The 20,493-nt window shown below is 38.1% G+C and overlaps 1 protein-coding gene across 44 annotated transcripts in view; it reads right to left on the minus strand.

Moving 5' to 3' along the window:
* nrxn1a (neurexin 1a) overlaps positions 1 to 20,493 on the minus strand; it is a 158,117-nt gene that overhangs the window by 35,808 nt on the left and 101,816 nt on the right. For 42 of the 44 annotated variants that reach the window (XM_083556410.1, XM_083556383.1, XM_083556424.1 and 39 more), the window contains 4 exons: positions 20,098 to 20,479; positions 19,551 to 19,741; positions 18,991 to 19,164; positions 16,384 to 16,503 (listed from right to left, as the gene is read on the minus strand). In XM_083556410.1, the coding sequence (XP_083412536.1) occupies positions 16,384 to 16,503; positions 18,991 to 19,164; positions 19,551 to 19,741; positions 20,098 to 20,479 (867 nt within the window). Of the gene's footprint in view, positions 1 to 9,916; positions 11,205 to 16,383; positions 16,504 to 18,990; positions 19,165 to 19,550; positions 19,742 to 20,097; positions 20,480 to 20,493 lie in introns of those variants that run through there. The other 2 variants (XM_083556418.1, XM_083556419.1) reach the window with 2 other exon arrangements.

The raw sequence follows: 20,493 nt of genomic DNA on the forward strand, positions 1-20,493 counted from the left end.
TGCTCAGCACAAGCCATGGCCTGATGGAACTAATTATAGTGTCACATGCAGACAGGCCACTGAGCCTTCGATTCTCTCAATGATTCTCGCAGAGAGCAAATCAGTATAAAAATGGAGCAGGTTTGGGCGAGACAGAACGAGAGAAATAGAGTGATTGAGAGCATGAGATTAAAAGCGCGAGCTGCATTTGAGTCTGATGATGTATATTACTGTTAATGGAGTTGATCTCATTAGATCAGTGCCTGCACCAGCTCTTTTCATTCACCGTGACTTCCATAGTAATAAGCATGTGTAAAAATCATGGCATGCCAGGTGCTTTAGGGCAAAAACACAAGGGGGAAAGAAAAAAAAAAGAAAACGCTAGTTAGGCTGGAGCTGTGGGATGTGAGTTGCATTTCAACTCAGCGCCTCCTTTGCAGCAGCAGCAACAGCTGTGCAGCCCATCTCTAGATGTGTTCCTTGTGAACCATGAGCACTGTGAGGCTCTCCGCAGTGCCAACATCTTGCAGTAAAGGGATAGTAACAAATTCGAAGGCTTAGACGATAATATTTCTTGATACGCATCTTTATTTGCTCCCTCTCTCTTTGTCTTGTTGGTCTGCTTTTCAGAAAGTCTGTGTGCATTTCAATGAGACCCTTTCACACCGTGTCAGCAATCAGCCCATATCCCCAACCACAAAAAAAAAAAACCCTAAGGGTCTTTTTGCACATCCACACACAAAACCACATTTTCTTCACTGAGGCCAGGAGCAGCACTCTTCATGTTAAAGGGAAAAAAGGAGCTTCACTTCTTAACAAGGCACAGGTTTCAGATCCATATGCTCACACACTTAATGAATGTATTTTCTGCTGTATTTAAAATGGCCATTTATGTACGCACACGGCATAAATGTGAGTACATGGTGTTTAAGCATCGACAATTTAATAATTACTCATTTTCGAGGGGGGGGTGAAAACAGATATCATCTTCCCTTTAAATAAGACAAATAGATCTTCCTCTTTGTAAAAATGACAACATGTATGGAATACTATCACATATAATGCATAGCAGCAATAGGTATGTAATGTTAGCCAGTTAAATATGTGGGAAAAAATTCATTTTAATATTTGAGTACTCTATTTCACATTGATTAGGTCACTGTGGTGTTTGCTAACTTCTTTTTTTTGTCCTGCATGTATAATTCTTCTGCACATTTGGCCTACTGCCAAAAATATGCCAAAGATACTTGGATTCTTTTAATTATTTTTTATTTATATATTTTTTTATTTTAAAACTCTTATCCTTTCTATATAATTTTTTTTTTGGTTTACATTTTGTGTCACAGGCAAATCAATAAAGCGTGCCATGCCATGTGTGCAACAAATAATAACATTTAATGTGTTACACAGGAGCAGTAGCACAGTTCATGTACTTGAAAAGTTGTCTATGTGAAGCTGCAAATGCTAAACTCTTAGCAACATATACCCTTGTAGTACATACTTTGCTTGCTTTCAACATTTAATCAAATGTATATATCAATATTAATTAAATAATCATCAATTAATACCATTACGAAATACTTCTGTACAATAATGACTCCAGTTCTAATTGAATGTGGTTCAATTAAAGGATGGAATGGGGTTTATTTGCATCAGTCTTATTGCATCATTCTTGTATTAAACTATCAAAACTTAACACATATTAAGATAAAAATAAAGCAGTTTGAGATCTACATTCTGCAAGAAATATTATATAGCATATAGTACACTGTTGTATATCATACAGTATACAATTCCATCGTGCCATTTTGAACACTAGATTTGTGCCATTCCTGTGGGGAAAGCAGAAATAGACTGAACCAAAATACAAGTCCAATTTAGTCTTTTCTTTTGATGGATCTGCTCCACAGCAGTTCCCCCATATTATCCCTCCTCTCGCTTTCTCTATATACTTCTCGGCTTCATTTTCACCCTTGTGCCAGAGTTGGTTAGGAAGCCCATTGATGACTATTGAAGTCTAATAGGGTTAACGATCTTTTCTGAAGTCAATTTTCTGAAGATGTTAAATGAAGCATGGACTCTGTGCAAACCTAACCATTAGCCTCTTAAATACGTTGCACCATATTGGCCAGCTACACAGACCAGAGCATATCAAAGACCCTTGCTTGTGGAGAAACTGTTCAACAACACTTGAAGGTCAATCAGAATTACACCAGAAGTAGACGTGATAACCAGTAATGGGTGAAAGTGTGAGGGAGAGAAATGAGGACAGTGTGCGAGAGCCTTGGAGCAATACTCTAATGAGACAGATATTACCTTCCCCTCTGGAATCCCATCATAATATGTTTTATGTGCTGAAAAATTAAATTAAGAAACCTTTTTCTTCTGTTGCTAGAGGCCCAGAGGCTCGTGCAAGCTAATATCAAACTCTATAACGTAGATTCTATATCGGGTGACTAGAATCTTTATAGACAAATGATTATTCTCTACATGTGAATGGAATAAATATAAAAGTAGACCAATTTATGTGCAACATTTACTCATGTACTATTCCGTGTTAGTGTAAAATCCAATGTACTCAATATGGAGAAGTCTGTCTGATGAAAGCAAGGCAGAAGGAGAACACAATAAAACAGATAATTTTTCTTGCGTTTTTTTTAGCAAATCCTGCGCACAAGCAATTTTCTGTCCACTCTAGGCCTTTGTAAGGACCGGAGTGCTCATTATGAGACAATTACATGACAAATACAATCTTATAGGGACATTTTGCTGGTCTCGATCAAGAAAATGGCCCCTAAGGTCAGATAGTGTTTAAAAAACTGAACAAACAGAATGATTTTGAATGCTAAGGGTCTGGTTAGTCTTGAGCATTCACACTGTGTTATTTAGTCAAGTTAATCCATGCATTAAAAAGCTACACCACACATACAGCAGTACAAATAGTGTGTTTAATAGTGTACGCCTGTAAATGCGGTCGGCGTGTAAAATTGGGGAATATATCAAACATTACCGTGCCTAATTATTTTGTTTATTAAACTTTCAATGCACAACACACAAAACCGAGGCTTCTGTAATAATAAACAGGCCATTAAAAAGGGAATTACTGCAACTCCAATTACCAGACTGACACCAGAGAAATCCAAACCAACTGGGTAATTACAGACAGCAGCATGAGCAAAACACTGGCCACCCGAGGTATGTGTGTGTATAAGCATGACTCTGTGTGTATGTGTGTGTGTGTGTGTGTGTGTGTGTGTGTGTGTGTGTGTGTGTGTGTGTGTGTGTGTGTGTGCTTTGCTGACTATTATCATCAGCATAAAGTGTTTGTTGGACACTCATAAATCTGACTCCTGTCTCTCTCTGCCTGGCTGGGCATCGACTTGAGGTGAAGGTTTAAAATGAACCGTCGTGTTTACGACCTGCAGGCATAGAGCGTGATGGGTTTTTTCCTCTGTGCAATAATCCTGCCAACACACTCGCACACTTACACACACTGGAGGGAAGGTTTGCTGACTTCAGCCTCCTAAAATCAGCTAGACTTCAAGAGTTTTGGACGCTGACTCAGAACTAGAGTAATGTAGTCTGTTTTTTTTTTTTCCTTTGCATGTGATTCTGGCTGAACTGGAGCTAATAGTTGAACAAGAAATGTTTTGTCAGGTAAAAGGATCATAATGATTATATTAGGAAAGAAGCCACATAAATTAACACACTGACAAAGTTGTTGGATAGATGACGCAAAATCAGTTCAGTCTGTAATATGAGAGGGTTTTTCTAGGGGTAACCAGCTATAATTTTGATATCTAGCACTAAGACACTAGTAGCATATCTGTTAAGTCCTTTAGGTTTTGAGTTATGGCGGTTGTTTGTACAACCTTTCCCACAAATGTTCTTGGAAATTTGGCATCCAAGCCAAGACCTTGAACTCTTTGTCATGTTCTTCAAACCGTTCCTCAACAATTTTGGCTTGTGGCATGGTACATTATTCTATTAAAAAGGCCACAAAAAGGCATTAGGATTACTATTACCATGAAGGTCTGCAATAATGTTTAAGTGGGTGTTAAATGTCCACATGAATGCCAGTATCCAAGGTTTCCAAGCAAAACATTTCCCAGAGAATCACACTGCCTCTGCCAGCTTGCCATCTTCCCATAGTGCATCCTGGTACCATCTAGCCATCCACCAGATTTGAACAAACAATAAAATGTTACTCATCAGTCCAAGTAACCTTCTTCTATTGCGCCATTTTCCAGTTCTGCTGCTCATGTTCTCATTGTAGGCACTATCAAAAGTGGACAGAAGTTAGCAACATTGAATATTTTGCAGCAATGGAGCCTCAAACACAGCAAGCTGTGATGCACTGTGTGTTCTGACACATTTGTATCATAGCCAGCATTTACTTTTTCTATCATCTGTTCTAGAGTAGCTTTTCTGTGGGAGCAGACCACATGGGCTAAACTTGGTTTCCTATGCACATCAATGAGCTCTTGTCCGTTTACCAGCTCTCCTTTCTTGGATCAATTTTGGTAGGTGATAACTGTCATACCAGGAACACTAACCAGAGACCGGAGGTTTTGGAGATGCTCTGAACTTTTGGTTTAGCCATCACAATTTGGCTTATGACAAAATCACATCAATTTGGAGAGCTGAATTTTGCACTTGACAGGTTCCATTAACAGAGTAAATCAATGTTATTCACTTCACCGGTCAGTGATTTAAATGTTATGGTCAATCGGTGTAAGTTGTAGATTATCTACTGTTTTCCATTGAATGTTTTACCAGTTAAGGTTCTGAACCTCATTTTGTAAACATATATTCTATAGTATCTTGTTACTCTGCTCTTACCCAGATGTGCTTTAGACAAACACTTGGACAGCAAGATGATAACTTAGCCGACCAGAGCGAGCTCAGATCTCCCCGTGTGATAAAGATAGCTTTTCATCTAGCATCTTTTCAGCAGTGAAAGCAGCAGAGGGGTTTGTGGTCGAGAGCAGTGTTACTCTCCCTCTACCCTGCTGACCTTTCAGGGGGCCAATCAGGCCATTACTGTTATTCTGGGTTATTACACTTTATAGCAACTGATGATTTTCTTGCTTATGTTTTTTCATTAATTAGCCTAGCTGTAGTTCCAAAAACTTTACATGGATGAACACAAGACAGAAAGAAAATTCAAATGAAAGGAAGGAAGGATCAAATGAATAAAGGAACAAAGATAAATACAGTGGAAAGAAGGAAGGAATGAAAGAAGGAAGGAATGAAAGAAGGAAGGACAAAATGAAGGATGGAAAGCAACAAGGAATTGTTATACTGGTTACTACACATACAATCTCAGCGGTATCAGATGTGCGGTTTCTTTAGACACACACTTGGACAACAGGATGATAACTCGGCCCGGCCAGAGCGAGCTCAGATCTCCCCATGTGATAAAGACAGCTTTTCTCCTCTTCTTTTCAGCAGTGAAAGCAGCAGAGGAGTTTGTGGTCAAGAGCAGTGCTACTCTCCCTCTACCCTGCTGACCTTTCAGGGGCTAATTAGGCCATTACTGTTATTCTGGGCTGCCAGATGTGACACTTTATAACAACTGCTGTTTTGCTGGGCTATGGGATTTTTTTCTCTTTAATGAGCCTGGCTCAGGCCCAAAGAAAACACAGAACTGTAAAAGATTCAAACACAGGAAAGCGAAAGAAAGAAAGAAAGAAAGAAAGAAAGAAAGAAAGAAAGAAAGAAAGAAAGAAAGAAAGAAAGAAAGAAAGAAAGAAAGAAAGAAAGAAATGATAAGACTAAATGAAAGACAAAACAAAGACAGAACAAAGAAAGAAAGGAATGAAAAGCATAGAAGGAAGAAAGGAAGAAGGAAAGTATGGAAGGGCAGAAGGAAAGAAGGACAAAGACAGCAAATAATAAAAAAGAAGGAAGAAAATTAGACAAAGAAACAGAGTAAAGAATGAAAAGAAAAAAAAAGGAAGGGAAAAAAAAAAGAAGAAAAAGACATTCCCAGTTCCCAAATTAAATGAGAAAAAAAAAAAAATAAATAATAATAATAATAATAATAATATATATATATATATATATATATATATATATATATATATATATATATATATATATATATATATATATATATATATATATATATATTTATATATGTGTGTGTGTATGTGTGTGTATGTGTGTGTGTGTGTGTGTGTGTGTGTGATTATCTCATGCTTTGAGCTTTTCTAAGCTCAGCTAGTGTGAGTTACAGTGACAGGATGAGAAATCTCTCCAGGGTTTCAGCCTCACTGAGTTTAGATTACACACCACAACTCCTCACAGCTGAGGATCTTAGCCATCACTCTCTCTCTCTCTCCCTCCCTCTCTCTCTCTCTCTCTCTCTCTCACACACACACACACACACACACACACACACACACACACACACACACACACACACACATTCTCTCTCACATACTTTTTTCCCCAATTCTTCCACTCCTTCGCTCCTTCTGGGAGAGTGGGACAGTGTTTGAGAGTCAGCATGTCATGTGACTAAATCATGTATCCCACATGCTAGATGTACACCCACATTCACACTCATTCAAAACTCACATATACACACTCATACGACACACATATACACACTGAGTACAAATAATAAATATGTTCAAATAAAAGTATTTAAAATCTGTTGACAAATATAAATAATTAATAATAAAGTTAGTAGGTTGAGTAGTACTCAACCATGGTAGCTAATAATCTCATATTTTTTTTAGTTGGCTAATGATTACGATGTGAAACTATGATTGTGGATAAAAAGGAAAATATACTGTAGATTCATATTGTGTCAATTTTCACCCACACACCTCAGTGAATCTGTGATTATGATCTATGATTGTGTTCATTTGAAAGCACAACGCAATATTGAGGTTTGTCACATAATTGATTAGTCTTATGATTAGTCTTATAACTGTGTCTTGTTTAGTACTGCTACAGCATTAACTGTTAAAGAACTAAATATAAACGTCAGATGTCAATAAACCGCTGGCGATGTAATAAACCTACTACAGATTCTGACTGACGTTGGGCATGGGTTGGTTGGGGACTATTGTGTACTGTATTGTAGCAGTTTTAGTCATAATCAAATATCAAAAAGTCAAATATCAAACCAGTTTATAAATTCATATCATAGTGGATTCAGTATTAAACTAAATTAATTTAAATTGTTGCCTTAAAAATAAAAAACACAATTTATCGCACCACACCATATTTAGTAATGTCAACAGTAGATTTTGTAAATCAAAAATGTCTATTTTGTATAGCAGATTCTGAGATATTATCAACTATTGACTTGTTGATTAATGAATAGAAAAACACATCATATAGCAGACTAATTAGTGTTGTTGAATACTGAGCCAAATATCAGATTGTAACCTTAAAAATAAAAAATATATATTATTTGTATTACAGCAGTTTTTGAGATATAATCAAATATTGATTTGATGCCTTATGAATTGAAAAACAGATCAGATATTATATATCATATCATATCATATCATATCATATCACATATAATACTGTATAGCAGACTAAGTGGTATTTTTTAAATACTTTTGTTTTTTACATTTACTGAAATATTAAAACTATCATATATGAATAAAAATATTTGGATTGTCTTGCATCTTAGCAGAGTCAGTGGTTTTGTTAAATATCAACTTTTTACCTTATAAATTGAAAATATATCAAACTGCAGCAGATTCACTAGAATCAACCAATTTTGAATTATTTCCAAATGAATTATAAACCTTATTGTATCATATAATGAGACTCAGGGGCATCATAAAACATTGAATCACTTCATCATCAAATTTATATTGTATCATGTCATACTAGATTTAGTAATAGTCAAAATCTTTGCCTCATGAATAGTCATAATAGATTAAGTGATATTTTAATATATTAAGATGCTGCCTTATGAGTCAAATCGTTATGAGAATTATACCCTTACAATTCATACACTCTTTCTAATCAATCAATCAATCAATCAATCAATCAATCAATCAATCAATCAATCAACCAGCCAACCAATCCATCCATATTATCTTCTAAACTGATTGTTTTAATTCATAGAATTGAATTTAAAGTACTGTAGATGGATAGAGAGACTAATTAAAGGTAAGAGAAACTAATCAAAAGAGAACAAGAGGATGAAGAAAAGTAAAAAAAAAATTTGAATAGGCTTTGACATCACACATCAACACTTCGTAAGAGTTCAGAGTTACGTCCCATAATTTGTCTCGCTTTCTGCTTTCATATTCACTTTGCATCTAAATCACATCATGAGGAAGCAAGAGAACTCACGCGAACACGCACAAACACACACGCGGTACACAGTTCAATGCTATGCACAACATGACATTACACGAGTAATAGCTTTTAAATGGTAGCTTTGAAACGGTTATTATAAGTCGCTTACTGCACTTACTCTGCTTATTTCATTGTATGAAGCAGTGGAGCGAAGAGTTCAAAAACAGTCGAAGAACTTGCACGGATCAGTTGTGGAAAATAATTTATTTTGGTGTGAGGAATTAATGTGAGCATTTCCTGTTTGAATGAATTGCATATTACGCTTATTTTTGCGAGCATGTAAGTGTTGAACTGATGGTTTTATATTTGTATTTACATACTGAACATAAAGCGTTGTGGTATTTACTGTTAGAAAAAGTGTAAATTTAGTAATTGTAGGAGGTGTGTGTCAATGTGTGTGTGTTTTAAAACTGGAAAAGTAGGAAGATCGGGACTTCCTGGGTATGTGTGGGATTTCTGTCATCAGGAAGATGTGTGGCTCCTCCATGCATATTTTGAGTGTGGATATAAGAGTCTCTTGAGTTTAAATGTGTGTGTATGTGTGTGTGGGGGGGATGTTTGTGGGAGTGAAGAGGCAGAAGAAGCATTAGATCTTCATGTGCTGCCTCGCTGCCTGGGGTGACACACATGTGCAAAGTGGCTCAGTGATCTGAGCACGCCCAGCCATTACAGATGCCAGCTGTGTCACACACATTTTTGAAAACAAGGAGAAGACCAAGAGATAGAGAGAGAAAGAGATAGAGGAGGCGAAAACATGAAGAACATTAACAAAAAAACAAGAGATACTATCTCAGTGAAAGCATGATGAATAACTTCTTTCACATCACAAGCTTTCACTTTCTCACACGTTCCTGCCTGGGTTCAATTATTTTCAATTTTTTTTTTTTCTCTTATCAGGGTTCAATCTGTTAGAATAATAGTGAGAGGCAGCCAGGTCCTGTTATATAAGCTTAGAGCATCTCAGCCTGACAACCCGGGCTCCTCTGCACACAGCGTGCAAATCGGCCTGATAGTTTTAAACTGTGAGTCGCAATGAGACGCTTGACAACAGACCGGGAGGCAAAAAGGCTAGAGGGATTGTGCAGGAGGTGTCCATTTTACTGTGCGCACAGCCCCTGAGAGGGCAAGCATATGAGATATTATAGCAATATGCTGTAAGGAGAGGAAAATAACAGGCATAGTGTACAAATGAGTCCCAAGCCCTTGGGTCTAATGGTCTCTTAAAAGCCTGTCTCTTCCCCTTATGAACTTAGGACATTCAATTTGGCCCGTGCGCTGGATCACACACAAATATACTCACTGCACAACCTCACTATATGACCAGACAATAATTTCATGGTTCCAGGCATCAAGCATGGATAAAAAACCTATAAATAAAAACCCCCACACACACATATTTAAATATATATATAAATTAATGGCAAGGGGTTTTAAAACATTTAACAGAATTCTGATTATTCATTTAGAGCAAACGGCATGTTCGCTAATATTTCTGCAATTCCTTTGCATCCCACTTATAATCATGCAATCATTTCTCCTTGAATTGGATGATGAGTAATCAGACAAGCGTATGAGTATGAAGAGAAGATCTACGCACTGTGGCCTGAGCGCAGGAAGGCGTGGGATCTCTCATGAGGCATGTCCTGAGCTTGATAATGGTTCCCCTGAACCTCGGACAGAGCGCTGGCTGAGCTGAAGGCTGGAACAGGCTCCCAGAGGACCAGGCATAATGTTAGCGGGAGGAGAGTAGAGCTCAGGCGAAGGGGAGCCACACCGGACCCCATGCATGCTGCTTGTCCGCACATGCTTCCTCAGTCCAATTACTGAGCACAAGCGAAGGGGAAACACTCAACACACTTGGCAACTCATGTCCTCTCTCATGCCTTTCACTCTTACCGTGCAATGGGTCAACATCAGCAACAGTCCAACAAGAAAACAACACAATATAAAATCCAGCCTGTTTGAAGACTTCTTCAAATATGTTGCCCTGTCATAACGACACATTTAAGCAGAACAAGCAGCTCTACATTCTGCACAAAAGTGGAACTCCTTCAGGAAAAAGAATTTGGCAAACATGAGAATCCAGGGCAATATTCCAGTAGATTTGCAGGAAGAGCTGTGAGAAAAGTCTTCATCTGCGCTCTCCCAGTGCTCCTGGAGTTTACTTGCATACTCTAAAGCCTTAGTCTGCAAGCCAAAGAGCGGGGGCTGCATCCCTCAAGCCCAGGGGAAAGAGACGATCGGAGTGGCTAGTGGCACACACACGAAGAGATCATTGCTGCAGCGTTTAACTCCATCCACAGAGCTTCTCCCCCTCCCCAAACGACACACACACTCCCACACAGTTACACACACACGCTGGCTGCTACTGGTTGTGATTACAGCACCTCTCGGAGGAAGCATGAGGTGAAACTGCACAAAAAAAGCAGTGGTACATGAAAGGTGTGGAGGAAAAATAAAGCTCCTCAGAAAAGTCGTCTGTTTTTAAAGCATGTGCACAAAAACCAAGTCACAAGAAACTCAGGAAGTAATGAGACAAAGAAAGAAGCCAAAATCCATCCTTTCCTTACTCTTCACAATTTCCTCTTCATGATACTCTCTCATCCAGGTTCTGTAGAGGACTGCAGCCTCTTTTTGTGCCAGCCAGACCTGGCAAATAAGTGTAGGAGAGCGAGAAAAAGAGAGAAAGAGAAGAGTGGAGCCCCGGTTGGTTTTCCCTCCCCCTCCTCTTTCTCACTCCCTTGTTCTCTCTGTTTTACTTTTCGCTATCCCTCCCCTTTATTGTTAAAGATTGCAAGGCTGTGCAAGGCTGCACTCTTTTCTTGTTTATCCAGCCTCCTCTCTGTCTTATTCTATCCTTCTCTCTGTTGGGAGAAAAGAGGTACAAGAGGGGGGCGGTTCAGTGGGCAGGTGCAGCTCAGCTGGGATTCACACACAGTGAGAGAAAAAGAGCACGTGAGAGAGGAAGCGAAAGACAAAGGAGAGAGAGAGAGAGAGAGAGAGAGAGAGAGAGAGAGAGAGAGAGAGAGAGAGAGAGAGAGAAAGAGGGAAATGTCTGGTTGGGCTTATAACACAATTAAACCCTGTACAAGTTCTATTCTCACACTTTGTCCAAAATTTAGTGGGATAAATGCATTTAGTTCTGATTACAGGCACTCCTTGAAATTTCTGTGCCTAACATTCTCAGATCCTGTACGCCACAAATCCAGCATGTATAACCTTCAGCACCATGGACAGCGACAAGCCATTGACTTGGAAACCGTTGCCTTAGGGAGCAACGCTTCAGGAAGCATTAAACCAAGACCCACATTTTTTTTTAAAGTGCTTCATTATTCGTGATAAAAGACAGAAATACTGAAAAATCTATCACCAAAAGAAAAAAGTGAAATTCTAAACCAGCATGACAAGAAATCACATTTACACCCAGGCCTAACCACCACCTGAAATAATCAGTGTCAAACCCCTTGATAGCAAATGATCACACCTTTGTAAACAATGTGGTGTATGTGTGTTTGTATGTGTGTGTTTTTTTTTTGTTTTGTTTTTTTAATAAAGTATAATAAAGGCTGCTGTTACTGTGCTGTATGTATCCCAACACCGGCTGTGTTTGGGCTGTGAACTCGGGAAAGCCGAAAGTGTGGCTCATGTCATAGCCTCCAATGTGTGGCGGTCTCATTCTTGAAGTTAGGATTGTTAGCGCTGCATAATTATAGCTGAGCAAGTCGAGCTGTTAGAGGCACCTCACTGGGGTCTCAAAAAGCATTTAATGCTTCTAGGAAGACCACATTAAGTCATTCTGAAGGCTAAGCAAATGACACCGGCACTGGCATTAATGGTATTAAAATTACACATTAACATTCTGGTGTAATATGAGATATTGAAAATTAATTTCTAATTGCTATTTTGGGCAAAAAAATTAAAACAAAAATAGACTGAAGCTGTACTGCTTACCAGGTCGCCACCTAGTGGTAGAAGGCTGCCCTGTAGCAGCGCATATTTCACTTTATAATATTAAATACAATGCTTAAATACTTTAAGCCTTTATAGCTTGTTGAAAGAAAATCTTTTACATGAGCACTTTGTGAAAACAAAATGGGACATTGACATTTTTTAAAAGAGAATTTACTTACAATTTTTCTTTCTAATGATTAACCATTTAATAATCTGTTTCAAATTGCAATGCATTGTACTTCTGAGTAAGGCCTATAAGCATTATTATTAGTTCAACTTCTTTTTTTAACTGCACTCCACACTTCTCTCTTTAATGATATAAATCATTGTGTTAAAAAGGTTTACTCCAACCACCATGACCAATCTAACTTTTTGGAATAATGACTTTTTATTAAATGTTGAGATCAACTTGATAGCAGCATGTTAATTAAAAATCATGCATTATGTTATAGAAAAGATATTCCAAGGGGACAAGGGTGTAGTACTTGGCAGTAAAGAAGCCAAATGTATCAGATTTCATTATTCAAAGCAGAGCTGTCCTTACCTCCACCATGTCAGTATATTTATTTGATTTTATCCTGGCACACCATATCATCCCTTATCAGTGTGCTTAAGCGTACTTTTGCAGAGCTAATCAGTGTGCAGTCTGCGGCATGGCCTGTTCTCATCACCTTCCCCGTTTTAATAGCAACATTCAACAGTGTCCCATGATAACTGACAGAAATCAAAGTGCTGCTTTGCTTGACAAACTTGCTGTGAGGGTGTGCGAACAAGAGTGAGTGTGCGTTGATGAAAGTGATAAGTACCAGATTGACATAATTACACATTTGGGATATTCACACAGCAATTGGTGAACAGTTCGGGTGCTGGGTTGGAGGTGCGTCTCTGTGTGTGTGTGTGTGTGTGTGTGTGTGTGTGTGTGTGTGTGTGTGTGTGTGTGTGTGTGTGATTCATTCTATCTTTGATATTATATGATTCAAGATAACTTTGAATAAGCTCATGACAAATCTTCTGTCTTGAGATAGAAAGCAGTTATGTGATGTTATGTGAGTGAGGACGTCAGTTCAGTATAACAGCTGTCTGACATTTGATACTTACTGTCTGACATAGTATTTGTGTTTTTTTTTACTGCACTTGTTGGCTATAAGCAAAATGTTGTGTGACAAGAAAGGACTAGTGGGTGGAGATTGGCAGCGACCGAACCGGGAGAAAAAAATCAGGGTTAAAAAAAACAAAAGAAATATGCTGCTAATGTGCTCAACCTTTTCCAATTGATCTGCTATAGCTAGCTTTATTTTCTGTATCAAAATTAACAAGCAGAGTGTTGTGTTCAAAAGTATTTACAATAGTCTATATATGTGGCTATTTAGCTACTGCAATCTCAAAAGGGACTTTACTTTGGCTTGTTACTTTGTTACTGTGCTGCAGTGCTTAATAATATGTCTTTTTAAGCTCTGTGCTTTCATCCAAATCCAGTTAAACTAGAACAGTGTCTACAGTCAAATTATATAGCTTAAATGAAATATACAAAAGGGATTTGCTCTGGGATAAAGATTGATCTGCCAGCCTGCCTGCCTGCCTGCCTGTCTGCCTGCCTGCCTGTCTGTCTGTCTGTCTGTCTGTCTGTCTGTCTGTCTGTCTGTCTGTCTAGATAGATAGATAGATAGATAGATAGATAGATAGATAGATAGATAGATAGATAGATAGATAGATAGATAGATAGAAAATAGGGCAAAGGCTAAGGTTCATTTGGTTGTTCATTTTTTGTAAACCTGTACAAACTGTTCCCTCAAAGCAATTTAATTTTCTGCTGTTGCACTTGTGAATTCTGAGATGCCTTTCCGCTCAGCAGTAAAGCATGTATGTTTGAGCTATTGTAACCTTTCTGTAAGCTCCAGCCAGTCTGTCCTTCTCCTCTGACCCCCCTAAGCATCAAGTAATAACTGCCTGTAGAACTGCCACTTATTGGATGTATTTAGTTTTTTTTTTTGGCTCTATTTTGTGTAAACTCTAGAAAATCTTGAGTATACAAATCTCTGGAGCACCTTCTCAATCCTGCTCTTTTGGCACTACCAACTGTCAAAGTCACATAAGGCAAGAGCACTGTGTGAACATCAGACAGCTTTCACTGGCACCATTTCTTTCTCAGCTTGGTGTGCCGGAGTCTGCTATGCATATAGACAGTACACCTGTACATCGCTGTAAAGACGCTATCTCATTCAGTCCTCACAGTTCACTTGGTGCAGAGGTTCTCATTAGTGATTTTTGTACTAATGGATGATATGTGAAACACCTAACCCTAATTTTAATCTCAGTTTTTTTTAGTTCTTTTGGTTTGTAAACTATAACTATTTTTCTTCTGGAGAAAACACTTTTATTTTTGGAAACAAGCCCATTATCCAACCAGCAAGGTCAAAACTGCAGTCTGTTCATATGGTTCCAGGGAGATTTGGTTCCTACAAAGAGCGAAATACAGCACAATCTCCAGCCAGCAGCAGAGTAGGAGACATGGACTGAGTCATACACTCCCCTGTGATTTAGTGACCAATCCTTAAGCATGTGGGTATGAATGGCTGCTGAATATGTTGTCCTTTCGAATTTGTGAATGTGGCAGTAGGTGTGAGAAGAAACAAAAATTATTTGGCAGTTAACAGGAAATGTAACAATGTAGGTGTCCGTGACTCAGTGGTACGTATTAAACATGAAGGATTGCACATTCTTCTCCAATCTATTTAATGAGTTCTTTGTGCTGACCATGTGCAAGAACGGGTTTAAAAATGTGATTGGAAATGAAGAAAGTTTTAGAAAGTTCAGCTTCTCTGAAGGTTAGAGACATTTTCTCATCTCTATTCCAGGGAGAGGGACATGAAGGATGCAAGGTGAACTGTGTGCAAGGGCTTCCAGAGCAAAAGCAGACTCTTATCAGCTAGCAGGTTCACACCGTGGAAGCACATTTGCCTTCTTAAAACAATTCAAGGACTTTCTCCTTCATCCGGCTTTCTGGCTTTCGCTACTTTGGGGGTGTGTGAGATATCAGAAGCTCTAGGGTCAATTTGCAGGTGATTTTTTTTGTTTTGTAAAGACAGTGCAACAGGTTTATACACAACAGACACATTCTTACCACCTTAAAATTAAACACTATAACTCATACCAATGAGAAAACATTTTACTATAAAGCCAGTCTGTGCTGCAGTGGACATGTGAGTGCATAAACTAGTGAGGTCTTTCAAGCTTCTGGCTCAGGTGGTCCTATCATGCCCCCTAGTGGTGGACCAGTAAGACATTTTAACTAATATAAGAACAGAGGATGAATGATATTTTGTGATGCAGCATACAGAAAACAGAAGCTGTGTGCTTTGTGCATTGAGCTGCAAGATGGATGTAATATATTTTGTTTTGTAACATGTTGGATGATTTTTCACATGGCTGCTCATTTTAGTTTGGCTAATAAGGCTCTAAATTAATCACGCATTAATTATGTGTTTGTTTGTTTATTATTCATAATTAATTGTACAAGTATTACCATTTCTTTGTTTTTATGTCATTTCTCCTGTAGCATCGCCTACAAATATTTTTGAGTCTGTTTAATTTTGGTATTATGAATAAGTTAAAATATAATTGCATTTACTTTCTGGATGATATTTTTAATTCATTTAGAAAATAAAATTTCTTATAAAATTTAGTTTGACCTTTGGTGCAAAGTTTTAAATCCAGGATTACTAAACAACCAAAAATTTACCCTGATTATATAATTAGACAATGCAATTAAGCAACCAAATAAATGTGTATCTCTCATAAGAGTCTAAAATATTAGATAAATCAGCTAAATTGTGCTGAATGTTTGATCTCATAGCATTTGTTTGGTCTCTGCATCGCACTATTTGCCCTTATTACTCAATCCAAGACTAGGCATAGACTTGGATTGAGTCTGGACATTTTTTTAAAGACTACCTGAATCACTGTCCATGAGAGACACTCCACATCTGTTACATCGTTTGCACAGTCATTTCCAGCAATCAGCCTGACAATCTGTATAAGGGATTACTCCCACTAGTCTTATATTTCACAATCTGTTCAGGCTTTTGAAGTAAGGAGGCATAAATATTCGCTCACCATCGTTGCAGAGAGGCCCTCCGAATGACGTCATGCTGCAGTCACAAGTAAAGCCTTCCCACTGCTGTAGACACACACCCTGGTTGGAGCACGAGTCTTCCTGACAGGTAGTGCTGGGACCTGCACAGAGAGATGACAGAAGTTTGAGAGAGTCGAATAAAATTAATGGGCACTGAACAATAATCAGAAAAACGGTCAGGCAAAATAAATATCAATTTGACAACAGCTTGATAGATTACGGAATCTTTTCATGTTTCACAATCGTCTAGTACGAATGAAACTATGTGCTGATCCTGACTGATACTGTACATGTAGTCCATATCATAAGCAGTAAAGGATTGCATATAATAAAACATATTATAGGAATAAAACATATAACATATTATAAATAGTAGCTGGAGTATTATTTATTATCATTTAAATTCAAAAAACATATTTGATAAAATCTGTAAATATTTAGTTACAAACTCATGTGAGTACTGTAGGTGACCAATATCCTTTATTAAAAGCTAATTATTGAAAATGATGAAATCCTTTGAAGGCAATCTTCTATTTCCTGTTCAAGGCATGTATTGTTTTTGTTAACACAGAGTAGAAATGAATCGCTGCACTGTTTTTGCACTGTATAATAATGACTTGTATGGATGGCTGCATTTTTTGTTGCAGTCAGCCTCAAGAGCAATTTTCAGCTCGCTGACATCTTCCTTCAGTGGCTGCGGTAATGATAACAGGTCTCCTTCGTGATAATGAAGTCCGTGGCTGATATTGTTGAACTGGATGTAAAAAAAAAAAAAAAATGCCAGGGGGAAATGAAGCCCAAAGATAAACAGGGGCCATCTGGAAAGGGTCATTTTGTGCTCAGTGTCTAGTGGTGAAGCAGCAGGGCAACGAGCCAGGCATATTTTAGCCGGCAGCAACAGTTCTGTTCCCATTACCCTCAGCACTCTAGTAGGCATGTAAAGCAGGTCACTCAGCCGTCAGGCCCCTCTTGTCTTCATCATCCAGCCATTTGGCCAATCACCCATACAGAGGTGGTTGACGGGACAGATGAGACTCTGAGACTACAGGTAATGAAATCTGGATGAGCTCGGTTTCTTCTGTCTCCCCTTATGTGTGTGACTAAATCTCATTTAAAGTGCAGGAACAATGTAGAAGGGCCAGTGAGTCACACAGCATGCACCATCTCCTAAGTGGTGCCTCATTTAGGCAGGAAAAGACCTTCTATTGCAGTTCTATTATAAGAAACCAATATTTAACTACATGGGGAATCTCAATTTTTTGTAGAGTATTTCTCTCTATTTCTATCTATTTAGTTCATCTATTTCAACTAAAGGGGTCCAGACTACATGCAATAGGTGAAAGGGATCAGAATTAGGAAGGACAGCATTAAAGCCAATCACATGCCTTCATTAAACAACAGTACAAACGTGAGCGCTAATAAAGAAAAAACAGCCATGACACATAAGTGAAGGAGACTGACACAGGACATATTAAGACTCTGGGGGGATGTAAATACAAGATGTGTGTGCTTTTTTTTAGTGCTTGTATTTACAAGAATGATTCTACTCCGATGTCATGTTGGTAGAAATGAGCAACGACATTAGACTGGCAAACTGGAGGAGGGGTTCAGGGAGGCACTTGGTTTAGACATAGACTTGGTTTAAACATATCTATCTACCTTGCAGGTCAGCTTTCATCAATGCAACTTTTGTCAGCCAAAACAAATAAAGAAAAGCAAAATACATAAGATGTTAGTAAAGGCACAAAGATGGTTGTGATTATAAAAAATTAATAGGTAAAAAATATGAGAAGCAGAAAAATGGGAAAAGAGGAAACAAGAAGATGCAAGAAAAAAAGCAGACGAGAGAAATTGCACAGCTACAGTTTACATACGGGAAAAGGAAAAGATCGCCGGTTGGTGATAAACACAAAAAGAGTGAAAAATGAGAAGAAGAAGAAGAACAAGAGGTAATGCCATACACTGAGATGCAATCAGTTATGGCATCAATTCACATTATTTTATACTTATATTTTTTATTAACTATTTTTTACTATTATTAACAGCTATAGTAAATAATCAGCAATGGGCAATATTTATTCTATCAATGCCATCAAACGTCTACATAAATGACTATAAACAAAATAACAACATTAAGCAAGAATTGAAAATATTACAGGGCATTTTCTTTTAAATGCAATCTAAACTATAAGCTAAATATTCAAAATTGCTTGCTCCGGTGTGATTTCAAATTATTTAAGAACATTTTTGATATATTTCCTACACTTCAGCAAGCAGAAAGTTTTTTTTAAAATATTAACAAAATATTATTAACTATTATTTTATGGATTATCTGCTTCCAACTAAAAAGGCTACATGAAACAATGGAGCAGGAACTGAAGCAGGAGCAGACCAAAGCTTAAATGCTGAATGTGTATAAATGCTTATTAGGGCTTGTCAATGTTAAATAATGCCATAATGTTAATAAATAATAATAGATTGAGAAACAGAGTAGCTGAATGAATGAATGAGTGATGTCGGAGCACATGGTATTTTGAGGATAAATACCCAGAATCAGTAATCGCCCCCTCATATCCTGCTTTGCGTACCTTCACAGCCCCGCTCCACCTGTCCTGTAGTGCTCAGTGCGTCTGACAGCAAGTCTGGCAAGCGTCCGTTTAAGTCCACAGATGCCAAGCAGCCCTGAAAGCCCTCTTTAGAGTGCACCAGCTTCGGTAGGTCCTTATACAAATCTTTAGACACTCCTCCAACAAACAGGTCACCTACAGAGTGAAGGACATGAGTTTATTGACTTGCTGTAGTACAGTAAAAAAAAAAGCTTAAATTCATGAAATGTTTGAATCTTATTAGTCATTAAAACTATTAAAGTGGTGCCCTCTGTTGGCTGAAGGTCTTTTGTATTTATACATTGTGTTGTGTATATACTGTATATACTTTCTTTTTCTTTGCTGCTGTGACAGAGAAATTTCCCCAATGTGGGATGAATAAAGGTATATCTTATCTTATCTTATCTTATCTTATCTTATCTTATCTTATCTTATCTTATCTTATCCGATCCTAATCCAATCAACCGCCCACCCCCTTAAAAAAAAGTAGAAAATCTAAATGATAAGAAATGCAAAGATTTTTATTTAATTTGAAGGGTTACCTTTCAGATCCAAGTTCTTAGCCCCCATAGTGGTTTGTGTGGTGATCTTGGTGTCGATCTTGACTGTGTGGAGGTTGTTGGTGTCACGTGAGATCATCACGTTATGCCAGTGATTGTCATTGAGAGGTGTGTTTGAATTGCCTTTGATGAGGTGAGCACCATTTCCCAAGTCAGAAACATAATGCAGATAACTGTTCAGTACAGAGAGAAAAAAAGAAACGCGCAAAGTTCAAGTTACAGCATTGGAAATAAAATAACACCTAGCAACACCAATGCATGATTGATTTTTATTAGAGGACATGGTGTTTGGTTTTACACAAATACAATAATTGTATATATTGATTTTATGTTTAAAACCAGAAATACAACTGTTCTGTTCTAGTGTTATAGTAACAGTTCCTACATAGAGTTCGCAATGGTTATCGCTAAATGCGTTTGATTTCTGATTTTACTGTAAAAGTGAAAAAGGGGGATACGACTGTTTATCATTGCTCTACTGTATTTACAGGATATAACAGGAGGAAGTATTAAGGAAAGCAGCACTTACCCTTTAACCAGTTCTACCACAATGAAGTCATTGCCGTCTCCTCGGTTGTAGAGGATCAGCCCGTCAGGGGAAGTGGTCTTGAACTGAAGAAAGAGGTGCATAGAGTAGTACGCCTGCAGAGTTGGGAGGGTCACATAACTGGTGCGAGACTTGAAGGTTACTGGGTCTGCCACGATGCTCTTGTAGCCAATCATGGCATTTAGCTCGCAGTAGTCGATGTCCCCATTCTTGCACAGGTCAATATAGGACATGCCATTGAATGACAGACCCTGCAGGTGCCCGATGAAGTTTGATGGAACGGCAGGCATGTAGAGCTTTTCAGTAACGATGCCTGTCTCGATGTTATGGAACTCTAGCTGCGTGTGGTCGCCCGTAATTTGGCCTTCAGAAGCGGAC

Source organism: Silurus aristotelis (genome assembly GCF_946808225.1).
Source record: "Silurus aristotelis genome assembly, chromosome: 12".
NCBI classification, from domain to species: domain Eukaryota; kingdom Metazoa; phylum Chordata; class Actinopteri; order Siluriformes; family Siluridae; genus Silurus; species Silurus aristotelis.